Here is a 15,703-nt window from a genome sequence, read left to right as displayed (position 1 = left end):
AGGAGGTGAAAGTCGGAGGACATATAGGCCTCGATAGTCTCAGTGGAATAAGACAAGTGCACCACCAGAGAAAGGGAATCGGAGCTGCTATGGGATGGTGGATTTTTAGGGGATTTTTAGGAAATAGGAAGAAACACATGATGCCCAAGTAAATCAGACAGTATGAATACCAAGGACGTCTAAATCAGCATGGTGATATTATTTCCTTCAGTGAATCCCAGTAGCTCAGGCCAGGGAACCAAAAGCCAAATAATGTCACCTGAAAAGTAATACAAGGGTTGAAGTGAGCAGATGATCCAGGCAGGGGGTGAAGGGAGGGCAAGCCTAGCTACAGCGAGATGGGGGTGGGGGAGGGAGAGCAGGAAGCTAATTCTGAAGGTCATGTTTGAGCCAGTGTAAGGGGTCACCATGCCAAGGTGATGGGGCAGGGGTCAGTGAAGTGAACAATGGTAGGAGATAGGGATATCAGAATGTTAGAAAGGTCATGGGCAGGGATGCTGGTTGTCGCCAAGGAAGAATGGATCTGGAGGTAGTGTGTGCTGGAAAAAAGGCATCCAGTGTCTTGTGATGCAATGAGGGCAACATTGGTGCTGAGTGCATGACGGTGTTGGGGAAATGGTGCAACAGAGCAGGAGTTGGGAGGGTGGGTGAAGGCCAAGTGTGTCACTTGGCTCTGTGATATGGTCGGGGGGAGAAGAGGATGCCACATCACACTGCGAAGGGAGAGGCCAAATCTCAGCAAGCAAGGGCCACTGAGCAAAGGTGACGGTGTGATCCAGGCTACAGCAGAAATGGAGGCCCAGCTCAGGGTGATCTGGCGGGGTTGGGAGCAGAGGCGTTCCCCTCTCTTCTCTGTTTCTATGACCCACATGTTTGGCAAGCCAAGGAATGGGGTGGGGAAAGAAGAGATATTACTGTCTTTTTTTCTTGTGTTTCCCCCCTCCCTAAAATTTCTAATTTTACCCTGTTCTCCATTGCATGCTGTAAGAGCTTATAATTTCATCTGCACTGCATTGTGCGCCTTAATAACCACGCTGTATTTCCGCATGCTATTTTGTGATTATCTTAGAGGAAGCTCCAGTACTCCTGTAGTTTCCCTCTCCTCAAAGGCAATTTACAGCCTAATTGCCTTGCTATGTAACCATCCACAATTAATAAAAGTCAGATAGATAAGTGCTTTGAAGCATGACACTGTGCCATATGCCACAGGCATTCTTGAATTCCAGGACACGACAAAACTTGGGATCTCAAGTTTTTGGAATCTCAAGATTTCGAAAATGTGGTCTCAAAGAATTCCCAGGAAAAAAATGTTGACATTGTCCATGAATCAGCATAGAGAGGCAGCTAATAGCAGGGACTCAGGAATCAGACAGACCTGTGGTCAAACAAGCCAAGGCGTCCAACTGGCAGCTACGGATTTTTGGTCAAGTCTCATACATTCTCTAAGTCTTGGGTTCCTCTGTCTAAATGGAGATGATATTTGTCTCACAAATTGCTGGAGACTGAAGGACTTAATGCATGCAAGGAGCTCCGCATCATAAATGTTCAATAAATAGCTCAAAAATGCTTTTATTTTTAAAGTTTTAACTGTTTTTTTTTTTTTACTTTGTTTTATGAGTTTCTCCAGGAAAACTATTGACAATTTGGATTTTATATCTAAGGGTTTTTTTTTCAAGCAACATTAACTTAGTTAATTTCTGATTTTTGTTTTCTTCCCATAAGCTCAGGAGGTACCCAAGGGTCTTAATATTACTTTACAGGTAAATAATTAAAGACCATGAACAACAAGGCAGGAGACAGACCAAGAGTCTGTGCGGTCCTACTCTGCCTTCCCAGCTCTGAACACCCCATCACTATTCTGCTGCCTTATTTTTCATTTTCTGTAGGACCAGCCCTCAACTCATTGCTGTCACCCACCCTTCCACATGAAAAACACATGCATATGTGCAAACATATATTCTGTTGTGTACACTGAAAATACAGAGGAGTCCGACATGCATGTTAGCTTTTGGTTATAATAAAGCCATATTATTCTAAGCTTAGTATATATTTATATACTTCATACTAAGCTTACTATTATTTATTTTTTCTTTAATTTAAATTCAACTAATTAATGTATAATGTATTATCGGTTTCAGAGGCGGAGTTCAGTGATTCATCAGTCTTATATAACACCCAGTGCTCATCACATCACGTGCCCTCCTTAATGCCCATCACTCAGTTACCCCATCCCCCTACCCCCTCCCGTCCAGTGACCCTCAGTTTGTTCCCTATGATTAAGAGTCTCTTATGGTTTGTCTCCCTCTCTGATTTCATCTTGTCTTCTTTTTTCCTCTCTTCCCCTATGTTCCTCTGTTTTGTTTCTTAAATTCCACATATGAGTGAGATCATATGATAATTGTCTTTCTCTGATTGATTTATTTCACTGAGCATCATACTCCCTAGTTCCATCCATGTCATTGCAAATGGCAAGATTTCCCTTTTTTGATGGCTGAATAGGATTCCAGTATATACATATATATATATGTATATATGTATATGTGTATATATACATGTATATATATATGTATATATATATATACATGTATATATACACACATTACACTAAGCTTATTACTTACAATTAATTGAAGAAGTGCCCAAATCACCATTAAAAAAAAACAATGATAATTTATGTTTTTATCCTTGCTGGTTTTAGATTATACACAAGAACAGGTACTTGAATACTTAAAAATACTTAGCTCTTCTACTCATACTGGAATGGATCCAAAAGCATTATTGGCGAAGTAAACCAGAAAGTTGTAGTTCAGCTTAACTTCTATAAGGAATACTCCTGAATTGTAAGTGGAAGAGATCGTGGCCAAGTGAAGGACAGAAGGAAGTTTAAAACCAAATTTAAACTAGGAAACCTAATAGATGCATTTGCTAAGTTGTGTGGACATTCCTTAACATTGGTTTTCCTTAGAACTGTATCATGTATTCAACATCATATTGGTTGCTGTTCAAACAATTCTGAGTTCTGCTCGATCTGCTCTACCTACAGATTAGAAACGTGCTGCTTTATGGGAAATAAAGCCACCAGGGTGAGAGGAACAGAATGAGCATTTCCTCTGGAGCATGGCCTTTACATACTTACTATTGCATGCAGGCATCTGGCAAGGTCTTATAAGAGGGGGCCCTGGAAGGTCTCGGCACATCGTCTCACTGAGGGGCACGCGTCGGCCTTTGGCTGTCAGCCTCTGACACACCTGCTTTCTTCGCTGGGTTCCAACACCACAGCTGACAGAACACTGCAATGAGAGTTAGGCACCTGTCATGTGGCATGTCGGCAGTTATGCACCTGTCACAGCCAACCACCAAGTGTCCGGCGGCACAAGCAGGGCATCTCACAGGTGGCTGTGCCAGTAAGTACGCCATTTCCTAGGCTTGAACCCCTCTTATTTTTATTTATCTTTTATTTCTTTAATTCAAGTATATAGGACATACACCATTACATTGGTTTCAGGTATACAACACAGTGATTGGACAAGTCCATACGATATTCAGTGCTCACTGCGGTAAGTGCTGTCACCACGGGTCACAACACAGCATCATTACGATGTTACTGACTGTATTCCTCATGCCATGACTTGTCGTGACTTTTTCCCATGACTTGTTTTTTTTTTTTTTTTGACTTATCTTTTATAACGCAAGGAATTCCCTCCTCCCCACCCTCCCTTCCTTCTTCCTCTCTGAGACAGTAATTAATTTCCAGTAATTTACTGTATTGGGGATTTTTTGTCAGTGTAATTGATATCTATTTTATATTGGATAAAGCATGAAGATTTTTGGACGGGGAACCTTCTAAAATTTATAACCCAAGATCGAACTAGTTTAGAATAAATTCATTTTATCTTTACTTCTCTCCTGTTTTCTACACAGCCCTTAAATGGTTGAAAGGACGTTTCTAAACAAGGTTTGGGTTGTTGTTTGCTTGTTCATTTTTTAAATTTTTTTTTCATTGAAAACACCAAACTGTTATGGACTTTAAACTAGACAGCCATACTGATTTATTTTTTAGCTATTTTTTTTTATAGAGTAAGATGAGTACACTCTAAAACAAACAAACAAACAAACAAAAAAACATGATCATACCCATGACCAAGACTTCAAGAAACAAAAAGTATTAAAGTTTTTAAAAAATCATTCAAACTACTTTACATAAGATAACACTAATATTTGATCAATGTGTGCATAACACTGATATTTGATAATAATTCTGTGTACATGCAATCTTAATTTAAAAATGTAATGTAGTTTTATTTTTTATTTATTTTTTTTGTAATATAGTTTTAGTAGGCATATTAGAAAAAAGGGAACTAAGGTAGAATTAAAGGAGTTGTTAAACATCTGAGGTTTTCTACCCACCATAACAATTAATTCCCAAAAGAACGCTATAATGTTAAGGAAGAAAACTGAAGAAGCCAATGGAGATTTGGATGGTTGTTTTTAAGGTTTCACTCAGGAGAGTAGCTATTGGCTTACTGCTGAGAAGGATGAGGACATAAGCCCATTTGGTTCTCCCTCTCCCCACAAACCTCCAATTACCTCCATGATCATTTAGGAGACATCTGGATTTCTGATATCTACGTTCTGTATTGAGATGTGATTGTTGACTGATTAGTCTTAACCCTGTACATAAATGAACTCATTACTCATCTTCTGTCTTTTCATCAGTGTCTGTGCATTTATGGTGAGTCATCCTGGCCCTGCAGGATTTTCGCAATGGACTTACACATATTCTCTGACTACCTCTCTGTTGCCTTTCTTTTCCATTTAATTTATTTTTAATGTTTTATTATAAATTCAATTAACACATAGTGCATTATTAGTTTCAGGGGGAGAATTCGGTGATTCATGAATTGTATATGGCACCCAATGCTCATTACTTCATGCCTATCACCCAGGTACCCCATCCCCCTACCCCTTCCCCTCCAGTAACCCTCAGTTTGTTTCCTGGAGTTAAGAGTCTCTTATGGTTTGTCTCCCTCCGTGTTTTCATCTTATTTTATTTTCCCTCCTTCCCCTATGTTCATTTGTGTTTTTTTATAAATTTATTTTTTATTGGTGTTCAATTTGCCAACATATAGAATAACACCCAGTGCTCATTCCATCAAGTGCCCACCTCAGTGCCTGTCACCTAGTCACCCCCACCTCCTGCCCTCCTCCCCTTCCACCACCTCTAGTTCATTTCCCAGAGCTAGGAGTCTTTCATGTTCTGTCTCCCTTTCTGATAATTCCCACTCATTGCTCATCTGTTTTGTTTCTTAAATTCCACATATGATTGAGGTCATATGGTATTTGCCTTTCTCTAGCTGACTTATTTTGCTTAGCATAATACCCTCTAATTCCATCCACATTGCAAATTGTATGATTTTATATTCTTTTTGATGGCTGAGTAGTATTCCTGTGTGTGTGTGTGTGTGTGTGTGTGTATGTGTGTGTGATATCTTTATCCATTTATCTGTCAATGGACATTTAGGCTCTTTCCATAGACTGGCTATTGTGGACACTGCTGCTATAAACATTGGGGTGCAGGTGCCCCTTCGGATCACTACATTTGTTTCCCCTGGATAAATACCTAGTAATGCAGTTGCTGGTCATAGAGTAGCTCTATTTTTAACTTCTTGAGGAACTTCAAGAAGGCTGCACCAGTTTGCATTCCCATCAACAGTGTAAGAGGGTTCCCCTTTCTCCACATCCTCACCGACATCTGTTGTTTCCTGGCTTGTTCATTTTAGCCATTCTGAGAGGTGTGAGGTGGTATCTCATTGTCATTTTGATCTGTATCTCCCTGACGCCTTTCTACATGATGAACACCAAGAGGAAGAACGGATAGTTGGGTCTGATTCTCTTTCCCTTTGAACTGTGCAGACCCTGTTCCACTGTTTTCATGCACTGAATGCTACTGTGAGGATGTGCGCAGCCAAACAGGGAGTTTTTGTTGTGTATCCATTTGCCCTTTCTGCTCAGAGGCCTGGGGGCTCCTTCTCTATCCATGAAGTTCTGCACTGTAAGCATGCTGTGTCGCACTGGGTCATATCTTCTTGGCACATTAGTATGCCATTATGACTTACAGACCAAAGCTTTTATCCAAGAAAGGTTTTTATTATTACTATTTGTTATTAATAAATTCTCCTTTATTATCTCTGAATATTTCTCTCTTTTATTTTCTGTGCCATTTGATCTGTTCTTTTCACAAATGCACTTGGGTTATTTCCTTTCCATCTTTCATGTCCACGGCTACCCCTGAAAATCAGTGCACATCTGTGCTCTTTCCCCACATAGTCGACGCATCATTCCAGCCTGTACACATCTGTCTTCTGTCACTTTCTTTAACTTTGTTGTTGTTTGTAATATGGTTTTTTTTTTTTTTGCCCTGAATGTTCCAGCTATCTTCTCCTTTTGTTGACTTACAATCTCATTTTGAGCTCAAACCTTGTTTTAAAGCCACTTTCCGGCCAGACACCATAACTATAATTTTCTCAGGGACACAGAGCCTATTTGTTGGCAGTGTTCCCTGGGGAATAGTGTTGTGATATTACCATCATTCATGTGGCTCTTGCCTGGTGTTGATGCACGGGTTTTATGCTGGAGCTCTGAGTGCAGCTCTTTGCCAACAATGTGGGCAGAGGATGAGGAAGGGCAGCTTACATCTGTTGTGTGCAACACTCTGGCACCGCATTTTCATTTCTGTTGCCCATGTCTGTTCAGCTCTTGGCATTTGAGTGGCTGGTGTGACTCAGAGAAAAGCCTCTTCCGCAACTGGCTCACTGTGTAATAATCCAGCAACTGCTGCCCCTTCTTCCCACTTCTTCATCCCTGGCAGCCATCCCTCGGCCAGGAGGGCCACATATGCCATGTCTCCTTTGGTGCCACCTGCCCGCAGTTCCGCAGGGACATTCTCAGGGCAGCTTATCTGCCCTCTGTAATGAGAGGACCATTGAATAGGCCTCAGAGGACCGTCACATGTCGTCCTAGGGAGATCTATACCGAGCACGGCGCCCGAGGGATACTTGCCAGCTCGCAGCCTTCCCTCTCATTTTGGCCCAGGTTTTACAGCCTTTGGCAGGTGTGTTCCATGATTTATAGTTTGGGATTCTAGCCATTTCATTGTTCACTGAAGACAAACTGTTCCCTCTCTTCCATTCTCCTTGTGGGTTTTTTGTTGGATTTCAAAGGAGTAGAATGGAATTTTCTTAAAGTCCTTTATTGTCATTGTTAACAGGAAGCCCTCAACTATTCATATTTTCAGTACAGAGAAAAGCTTTTTGTAAACTTTTGAACAAGTAACTTTATTTTTTTTTAATTTATGATTTACTATTTTTTTAACCAACTCAAATCATCATCTAGGAGTTTCTCATTTAATAAAAATTAACATCAACTTTTTTTCTTTTTAAAGATTTATTTTTTTTAGAGAAAGACGGAGAAAAGGAGGAGGAGCAGAAAGAGAAGGAGAGGGAGAGAATCCTTAAGCAGGCTCCCCACTGAGGACAGAGTCCAATGTGGGGCTCAATCCTAGGACTTCGAGATCACAACCTGAGCTGAAATTAAGGGTTAGCTACCCAACCAACTAAATCACCCATGTACTGCAAAAATTCACACAAAATTTTTAATGTCGGTTCATGTAACAGTGAGTTACATAATTGCCAGTCTCCGCTCATAAGCCATTTCTAATAATAAATATATGATTTTTTTCCTCCCCATTATGAAGCATCATAATTAGGAGAATCATTTGTAAACTCCCTCTCGGGATGGAGGTCTTATGTGACCTTGTGTTTTCTAAGTTCAAAGTTAGGGCGCCATTAAAGAATGTTCCCAACTCAGAAAAAGAGGAAGGGACAGAATCAGTGCCATTAATTACAATTCACAAAGCCACAACCTTTTGCCAAAGCTTCTGCTATTTATTCTACAGAAATCTGGTAGATTCCTTGGGAAAAGCTCCAGGGAACAATATACCTTGAGTTTTTGCAACTTTGTAACTATTTAACTGTGATCTTTACACTTTAAGGTCACCTTGGTAGGATATAACATCCTTGGCTCACATTTTCTTTTTTGTAGTATATTAAATATGTTGCTCCATTGCTTTCTAGTATGAAGTGGTCTTGTCAAGAAGTGTGGTGCTAATCTGATTTTCTTTCCCAAGTCACGAGTAAGTGACTTGGTCTTTTTGCCTGGATACACAAGTACATTTTCCCTTATCTTTAAAACCACTACTTCAGCAGATGATGTCTTGATATTAGCCATGGTGGGTCCATTTACCCAGGGTTGTGGTGTCCCCTTTCAATATTGTGATTTGTGTTAAATGGTGATTTTATTTATAGTTTTGTCTTGTTGTTTTGGTTTTCTTTTCTTGGAACTCCAGTAATACTTATATATTGGATTTTCTTTCCTCTTTCATATCTATTTTTACTTGAATTCTATTTTTCTTTGATTATTTTCAATCCCCTCTTTTCTTTCATTTCTCTTATTACCCTTGTTTCTAGTTTACTCTCCACTTGAGAAATTTTCCCCATAAGTTTTCTGGTTCTCTCCTGAACCACATTAGTTCTCTTTGGTCACATCCCCCTGTTATTTATTCAACTCATGCCTGGGCTTTACTGTTTCTGATTTGCTTCTATGTATTTCTTAATTTCTTTTAGCTCATTTCAAAACAGTAAGTTATATTCTCATCAAGGCCAAATTTTCATGATGTTGCCATGCTATTGACACTTTTAGCTTACAGTATCTTTGTATGGGGCTTGCTGACACTCCTATTTAAATGAGATAATTTTTTGTTTCTGAACTTTTAGGAAAGTATACGGAGGTGGCAGTGTTTTGAGGTCATTGTCTTCACTGTTCCCTCTTCTGGTGTTGAAGAGAAGTATTCAACAGTTTGGACACAGTTCTGAGATTCATATGTTCTGGAATCTTCTGTTCCCAGGGGTCTGAGCTTTCCTTCCCTTCCTCTTCGTATCCTTGCTCAGCTTGGATTACAGTTATGGCAGGTTTGCCAGGTATTGCTTTGGCTCTCAGAGATGTGCATTCCCCTCATGCTCTCCAGTCTACTTAAGGCCTAAGTGGGTCTACATGATCTTCCTTGCACTAAACCATAGCCTGGGACCCAGAGTCCATTCTTCTGTGTCACTGACGGGTCTCAGACCCTGAGATGGCATGCATCATTGACTTCTGTGTTCCCTGGCTTTTGGCTTGCTCTTACCTTCTTTCTGTTGGCCTAGCTGTTAAACTTACAGTTTCTGCACAGTTTCCATGACTGTGCGTGGTTGGGCCTCACCCATGTGTCTCATTCATGTTAAAGTGGCTATCTGTGTTTTTTTCTTTCTTTTGGCAATCCTAATTGTTCTGTTTTCTTTGTTTCTTTAGACCGAAGTATAGTTGATATACAATAATCTATTAGTTTCAGGTGTACAACAGAGTAATTTGACCTCTCTATATACATTACCAGATGCTCACCATTATATGTGGAGTCACCTTCTGTCACCACACAAAGTTATTACAATATTACTGATGCTATGCCCTGTGCTGTGCTTTTCATTCCTGTGACTTATTTACTTTGTAGCTGGAAGTTTGTACCTCCTTATGCCCCTCATCATGAGGGATCTAGTATATTCTACAACCATGCAACCATTGTGATTTTGCTTCACCGGAAGCCTCCTACTTTCAAAAGAATTCCTAGCGATGACATACACATATATATCATGGTATTCATTTCTCCACGGTTCAACTACTGCTTAAATGCTGATGCTTCCCACACTTTAGCGCAGATCTCTCCTTAATGATGACTTGTTAGGCACTTAGCTACACACACTTCAAAATAGACTCATTTTCTCTTTCAGGTCACCTCCCCAATGTGTTTTTCCTTGCTCAATTTGTTTTAAAATTAATGCCGGCTCTATCCACAACCCTTCTTTTCCAATTCTTTCTTACCACTTCAGTAATCAAATCTGCCTGCGATATATGCTAAAAACATCACTTACTACTATCTCCTATTCTCTACCCAACTGCTTCCTTTTTCTCCTTGGTTTGATTCTACCCTCTCCTAAAAAACTCTCCCAGGATCCAGTTCCTTCTCCCCCAACACACTGTTCATACCACAGCCAGAAGCACATACCTAAAAAGGCTGCATTTGCCTTCTCTATTCAGAAACTTTCCTTGGTGTCCTCACCACTTCAGGGACCAGCAGACACTCAAGGTCCTTCCCAATCTAACAGCAACCTCTCCTCTCTATCTCGCCCTTCCATTCCTCTACAGCATCCTCATCTCCAGCCACATAAGCCTGACAAGTCCACCACCTGTGCCTCCGGGTGCTCTCCTGTCACCACCTGGACCACCTGGGGCTCATTTGCACACAGCCTGCACTCAACCTCTAAGACTCAACTCTATAGTCGCGTCTTCTGCAGCACTTCCTTGGAACCCACACAAATGTAAATGTCTCCCCTCGATTTCCATGCGGTTCTGTAGATGGGAGTCCTGTGGGGCTTGTTACATAATTTTTTTGTGTCTGCTTCATTAAACTGTGAGCTAACTGAAAGCCGCATTCTTGGCTGTCTCAGGTCCCTAGGGCCTGGGCTAGTCAATACAGCAGTGCTCCAGTCAGTGTCTGCTGGTGACAGGACAGGGCTGTGGCAACAGGCATGTTCAATTTAGAAGCCTTTATAAGTCTAATTTTAGTCAACAAGTTTTTACCAAGCACCCAGTGGGATGCACAGAGGCAGAAATGGTCCTTTTCCTCTGGAAACTACAGTCTACTCAAGAAAATAAGGCATATTCGGGTGTGTGTGTATGTGTCTATTATTTAAAATAAGTGGAACAGAGAGAAGTGCATGGACTTGAATGCACTGGGTATATTTCAAGTAGGTCAAAATATAAGAATAAACTGTCATCTTGAGTCTAAAAAAAACATTATTATTCAAAGAGAGTAATTATCTACAAAATTATTAATATTGCAAAACTCATAATTAATACTATGATAATAAAAAAGTAAAAGGAAGATTTTAGAATAAACCTTGAGAGCTGGAATACCCTTTTATTCATGGAAGGAATACCTAATGCATTTGGATCAATCACCGTGGATCAAGACCAAACTAACCCTGCAGAATAATGATGGATAGTTTTATCTTTTTCTTTAATAATAAATTTATTTTTTATTGGTGTTCAATTTACCAACATACAGAATAACACCCAGTGCTCATCCTGTCAAGTGCCCCCCTCAGTGCCCATCACCCATTCACCCCCACCCCCCGCCCTCCTCCCCTTTCACCACCCCTAGTTCGTTTCCCAGAGTTAGGAGTCTTCATGTTCTGTCTCCCTTTCTGATATTTCCCAACATTTCTTTTCCCTTCCCTTATATTCCCTTTCACTATTATTTATATTCTCCAAATGAATGAGAAAATATAATGTTTGTCCTTCTCCGATTGACTTATTTCACTCAGCATAATATCCTCCAGTTCCATCCACATTGAAGCAAATGGTGGGTATTTGTCATTTCTAATGGCTGAGGAATATTCCATTGTATACATAAACCACATCTTCTTTATCCATTCATCTTTCGATGGACACCGGTTCCTCAAAGAGTTAAAAATAGACCTGCCCTACCACCCAGCAATTGCACTGTTGGGGATTTACCCCAAAGATTCAGATGCAATGAAATGCCGGGACACCTGCACCCCAATGTTTATAGCAGCAATGTCCACAATAGCCAAACTGTGGAAGGAGCCTCGATGGATAGTTTTCATCTAGAGATCAGATATTTCCTAGCTTTGCCAAGCACCAATTATGAAGATAAAAATAAAAAACACTTTAGAGAAGCCCAGCCAAGGTTCTTAAACTCTGTGCAAAAGAGTCCAGACATGGGTACTTCTTTAGATCATTTCCATCTTAAGTAACCATCAATAAGCTAAAGATTGTCTTATCAATAGTATTATGTGTGTGTGTATGTCTGTGTGCACGTGTAACCCCTTTCTGTGGCTGTGTGTTGGTAAACACTTCACAAGTTCTTGAGGAGAGAGCATTTACTATAACATTTGCTAACTTCTGTGGTATAAATGCTCCCATCATGGCTGATTTCAAATTATCAATCTGATATCACTGAGCACAAGGTAAGAGATCACAGTTTGGTTTTGCAAGCTGGTATGAACAGGCTTTAACAAACTGCTACTTTCATGAGTCATAATTAGTAAGCCTACTGAAAATTAGAATGCCATATTTATAAATCCATGTGTCTAGGACATGTCTTGAGATGTTCTTTGTAAAAAAAATTCTCATTAAAGAGATCTCCTTTTTACTTAGCATATGGATATATTTTAAGAATTGAAGAGTTAGCAGGTGTCAGTAACCAAACACAGGAGCCAAAGATAGCAGAGATGATCCTAAGTGTTGGAAAGATGGTGGAGCGAGGTGGGGAGATGGCTGGAAATGAAGAGGTTGTCTCTTTGCTTTCCCAGGATTAAGACATATCCTATTTGGAGACCTGGGGACACTGCATTGAACAGAACGTTATAGACTGATCTTGAATATAGAGAACTATCTATAGAAGTCAGAGAAGAGGTCAGGACACAGAACCAGCCATGGAGGAAAAATGCAGTGATGTACATCAAATATCTGGTCAAATATAGAGCTTTCTGGAGATCTGGAAGAAGGCATATCCATCAACAAGATGTAATTAAGTAAACAGGAAAAATAAAAAACACCAAGAAACATCATGAAGGAGAATGATGAAGGTAGGCAAAATGGTCAAATACTCTATCAAAATACAGAGAATCAAGAATGAGGAATGGTTTTACGGATTTCCGCCAAGGCATGGGGCCACAAAACAGGCTGCAAGGGGTCCATGGAGCACAGGAATCCACCATTTGGGAAGAGTGCCCAAATATGAGTCAATACTCCCTTCTTACAACTTGAAATGTGGTGTAAGAATTGAAGGCTTCTTCCTGCCTAAAACTTAGTTCAGATCTAAAAACTAATGAGCCAATGAAGGAAGAAAGCCCAAACATGCCATGAATAGAGCTAGTGTCAGGAAAGAGGACTATTCCAGCTGCAGGCTGAGAGGTCTGGCTCAGTGAAAAATGGGCATTCTGGCATGGCTCCTAAGCCTCTCTGAGTCCAGGGTTGGTGGCCAGTTCCAATGTAGAAAGGCCTTATCCAGAACCACAAGATGGATGGCTGCCCCCAAGTGAGCTAGCCTGCGGCAGAAGGACCAGTCTGGCAGAAACCTTTGGAGAAGGTGGAAGTTTGGCATCAGAGCCTCTGCCAAAACAAAGTAACTCTGAAATGAAAGGAAATTTCAACTAACAGGAGAAAAGCTGAACCCAGTAAGAAACCCAACATGTGTGCCTGACTCTTCAATCCCGAGTCTGGATGTTCACTTTTGGTCTCAAAGGCTGAGACTGGCTCTGCCTTCCTGAGCCTGTGTGCACACCCACCCTGCCTCTTGGACAGACATTTTCTAGAGACATAGTTTTGGCTGGGAGGGAGAAGATGTCTTGACTGTGCTTGAGCTGATCTCTGGGGGTGACTACCAGCTTGCTCTTGCCCTGCCCAGTGGTTGCCTAGGAAACCGACTCACCTGAGGTCCAATCCAGCTCATCTGGGTAACCTTCACTTCTGTCTCCTCTCATTTCTCCCTGTAAAAAGCCTTCTTTTTAAAAAATATGTATTTATTTATTTTAGGGAGAGAGAGAGCATGAATAAGATACTCAGGAAGTAGCTCCCATTGAAATGCAATAAAAATTTGGGTCATTGTGAGTTAAAGCTGGGAAATGCTACATGATTTCAGGGGTTAAAAGATTTCACAGAAAAGGAAAACTCAGATATGGATCCAGGACCTGAGAGCAAGGACAAGAGCAAAGACACAAAGGCAACCATGAGTGGATGTGCCGACTGTGTTACTTCACCGATACATAGCCAGCAACTGCCAATTCATTGTTCACAAGAAGGAATGGACAGGGGAGGAAAGCACCTCCAGCCTCCACTCTACGAGGCCAATGAGAAGAGCTTGTTCTATCTCAAGGCAAAGGAGAAAAGAAAGAAGTAGAATGCCATACTTCAGGGTACAGGAAGGGTTCTAGGTGTTCCCTGGCTGCATCCAAAACAAGGTGCCTGGTTTCCCCTCAACCCCTGATCACTCCTGCCCTTCCCTTCCTGCCTCTTCCCCTTGAGTTAGGGCAGCACTTGCTCAGAGAAATCATTTCCCACAGCTGTTCCTACCTTGGATACAAACTTAAGGGCTGAGCAACCCTCACAAGGATGAAGGGCGGGTAGGGAAATGCTTCTCCAACTATGATGTGCTTTACAACACTTGGAGATCTTGTTGAAATGCAGAGTCTGAACCTTTAGATCTCAGCTGGAGGCACTTGAGAGTCCTCATTTCTTGTGAGCTCCCACCTTGTAAAGAGACACCCATTGGTTTGGTTCTTGAGGCATACTCCGTGTAGCAAGAAGATAAAGTACCACAATGCTAAGAGTTCTCTCCACGGCTGCCTGGCAGCCCATCCCTCCCTACAATTCTGTCCCTAACTTCGTGGAGACAGTAATTGGATTATCCGCTCTCAGGGAGAGTGGCAGGACTTCACTCTTGGGGCTTAACTGGGTGACTGGAACAAATATTGCCTACCCACTAGCCTACCTAGATACCTTCCTATCTAACGCCTTTGCCCAATTCCCCCTGCCTAGCCCAGTCTCAAAGAAATGCTTCTCCCTTGGGGTCTCCATTGTTCCTTATATAGAGAGGAGGGGAAACAAAGCAAACCAGCTTTTACAGGTGAAGATCCCCAGGGCAGATTTCTACCTGTCCTTCCACATCCCTAGCCTGAGAAAGATGCCTCACCTATAACAGTCTCATCTCTCATTCCAGGCCCTGACTGTAGGAGGAAATAATTATGTCCCTCATGTCACTGATATACAGTGTAGCAACTCATAGAGGGAAGTCTTGGCCACTGGCTCTGGCTCCTTGGGAGTTAGACAGAGTGAGCGGGGCATGGTGGCTCAGTCCTGGGGCTCTTACTGCTCTAAAAACCCTGCAAACATGGGCTCATTTCCTGGGCATTTTCTGAGAGTTTAAGGAAACATTTATATGTCAGCTCTCCTGGATGAGGACAATGACCAGCAGCTTGTCAATTAAGACAATCTTTGCATACTAGCACTTCATTGAGTTACGTAGTTAAGACAAGAAAAATATAAAGCCAGAGAACGTGTAAGCAGAAGTAATATTGATCCAACCTACGCCGGAAGCATTTGAGCCGGGAAGATCACAGGGCCCACTCTGCTAGGGGTTTCTGTCTTAATATTTCACGTTATCCTCACAGCAACCACTGCATGTAAATAAAGGAAAGTGGGGCTCAGACAGGTTAACTATATTGGACCCAGTTTCTAGGCAACAGAGCTGGAAATCTATCATGGGTGTGTCTGGCACAAAAATCTTCGTGCATGAAAGACGTGTGTACACACTTTGTACTAACCTTGGATTCCACAAACCTGGGCTTGAATCCTGGCTCTACCCTTGGGAAAGCCACAAGTCCTCATCTACACACATGGACATGATATCTGCTGCTGGTATCCTTGTAGAATTGTAGGATGAGATGAGCATAACAGGTTTTGGCTGTGCCCAGCCCTGAATTTAGGTCTCAGGGAAGTTCAGTAAGCCAGCAACTGCCCTTTCTTGTTTGTC

At 41.4% G+C, this 15,703-nt stretch overlaps 1 protein-coding gene across 2 annotated transcripts in view; it reads right to left on the bottom strand.

Moving 5' to 3' along the window:
• Positions 1-15,703, bottom strand: part of ADAMTSL3 (ADAMTS like 3) — a 340,042-nt gene that overhangs the window by 78,557 nt on the left and 245,782 nt on the right. For both annotated transcript variants that reach the window (XM_041752919.1, XM_041752918.1), the window contains exon 20: positions 3,137-3,290. In XM_041752919.1, the coding sequence (XP_041608853.1) occupies positions 3,137-3,290 (154 nt within the window). The remainder of the gene's footprint in view (positions 1-3,136; positions 3,291-15,703) is intronic.

Source organism: Vulpes lagopus, chromosome 4 (genome assembly GCF_018345385.1).
Source record: "Vulpes lagopus strain Blue_001 chromosome 4, ASM1834538v1, whole genome shotgun sequence".
Lineage (NCBI taxonomy): Eukaryota > Metazoa > Chordata > Mammalia > Carnivora > Canidae > Vulpes > Vulpes lagopus.
Note: the sequence above shows the minus strand (reverse complement) of the source record. Positions and strands in the feature narration are given on the sequence as shown.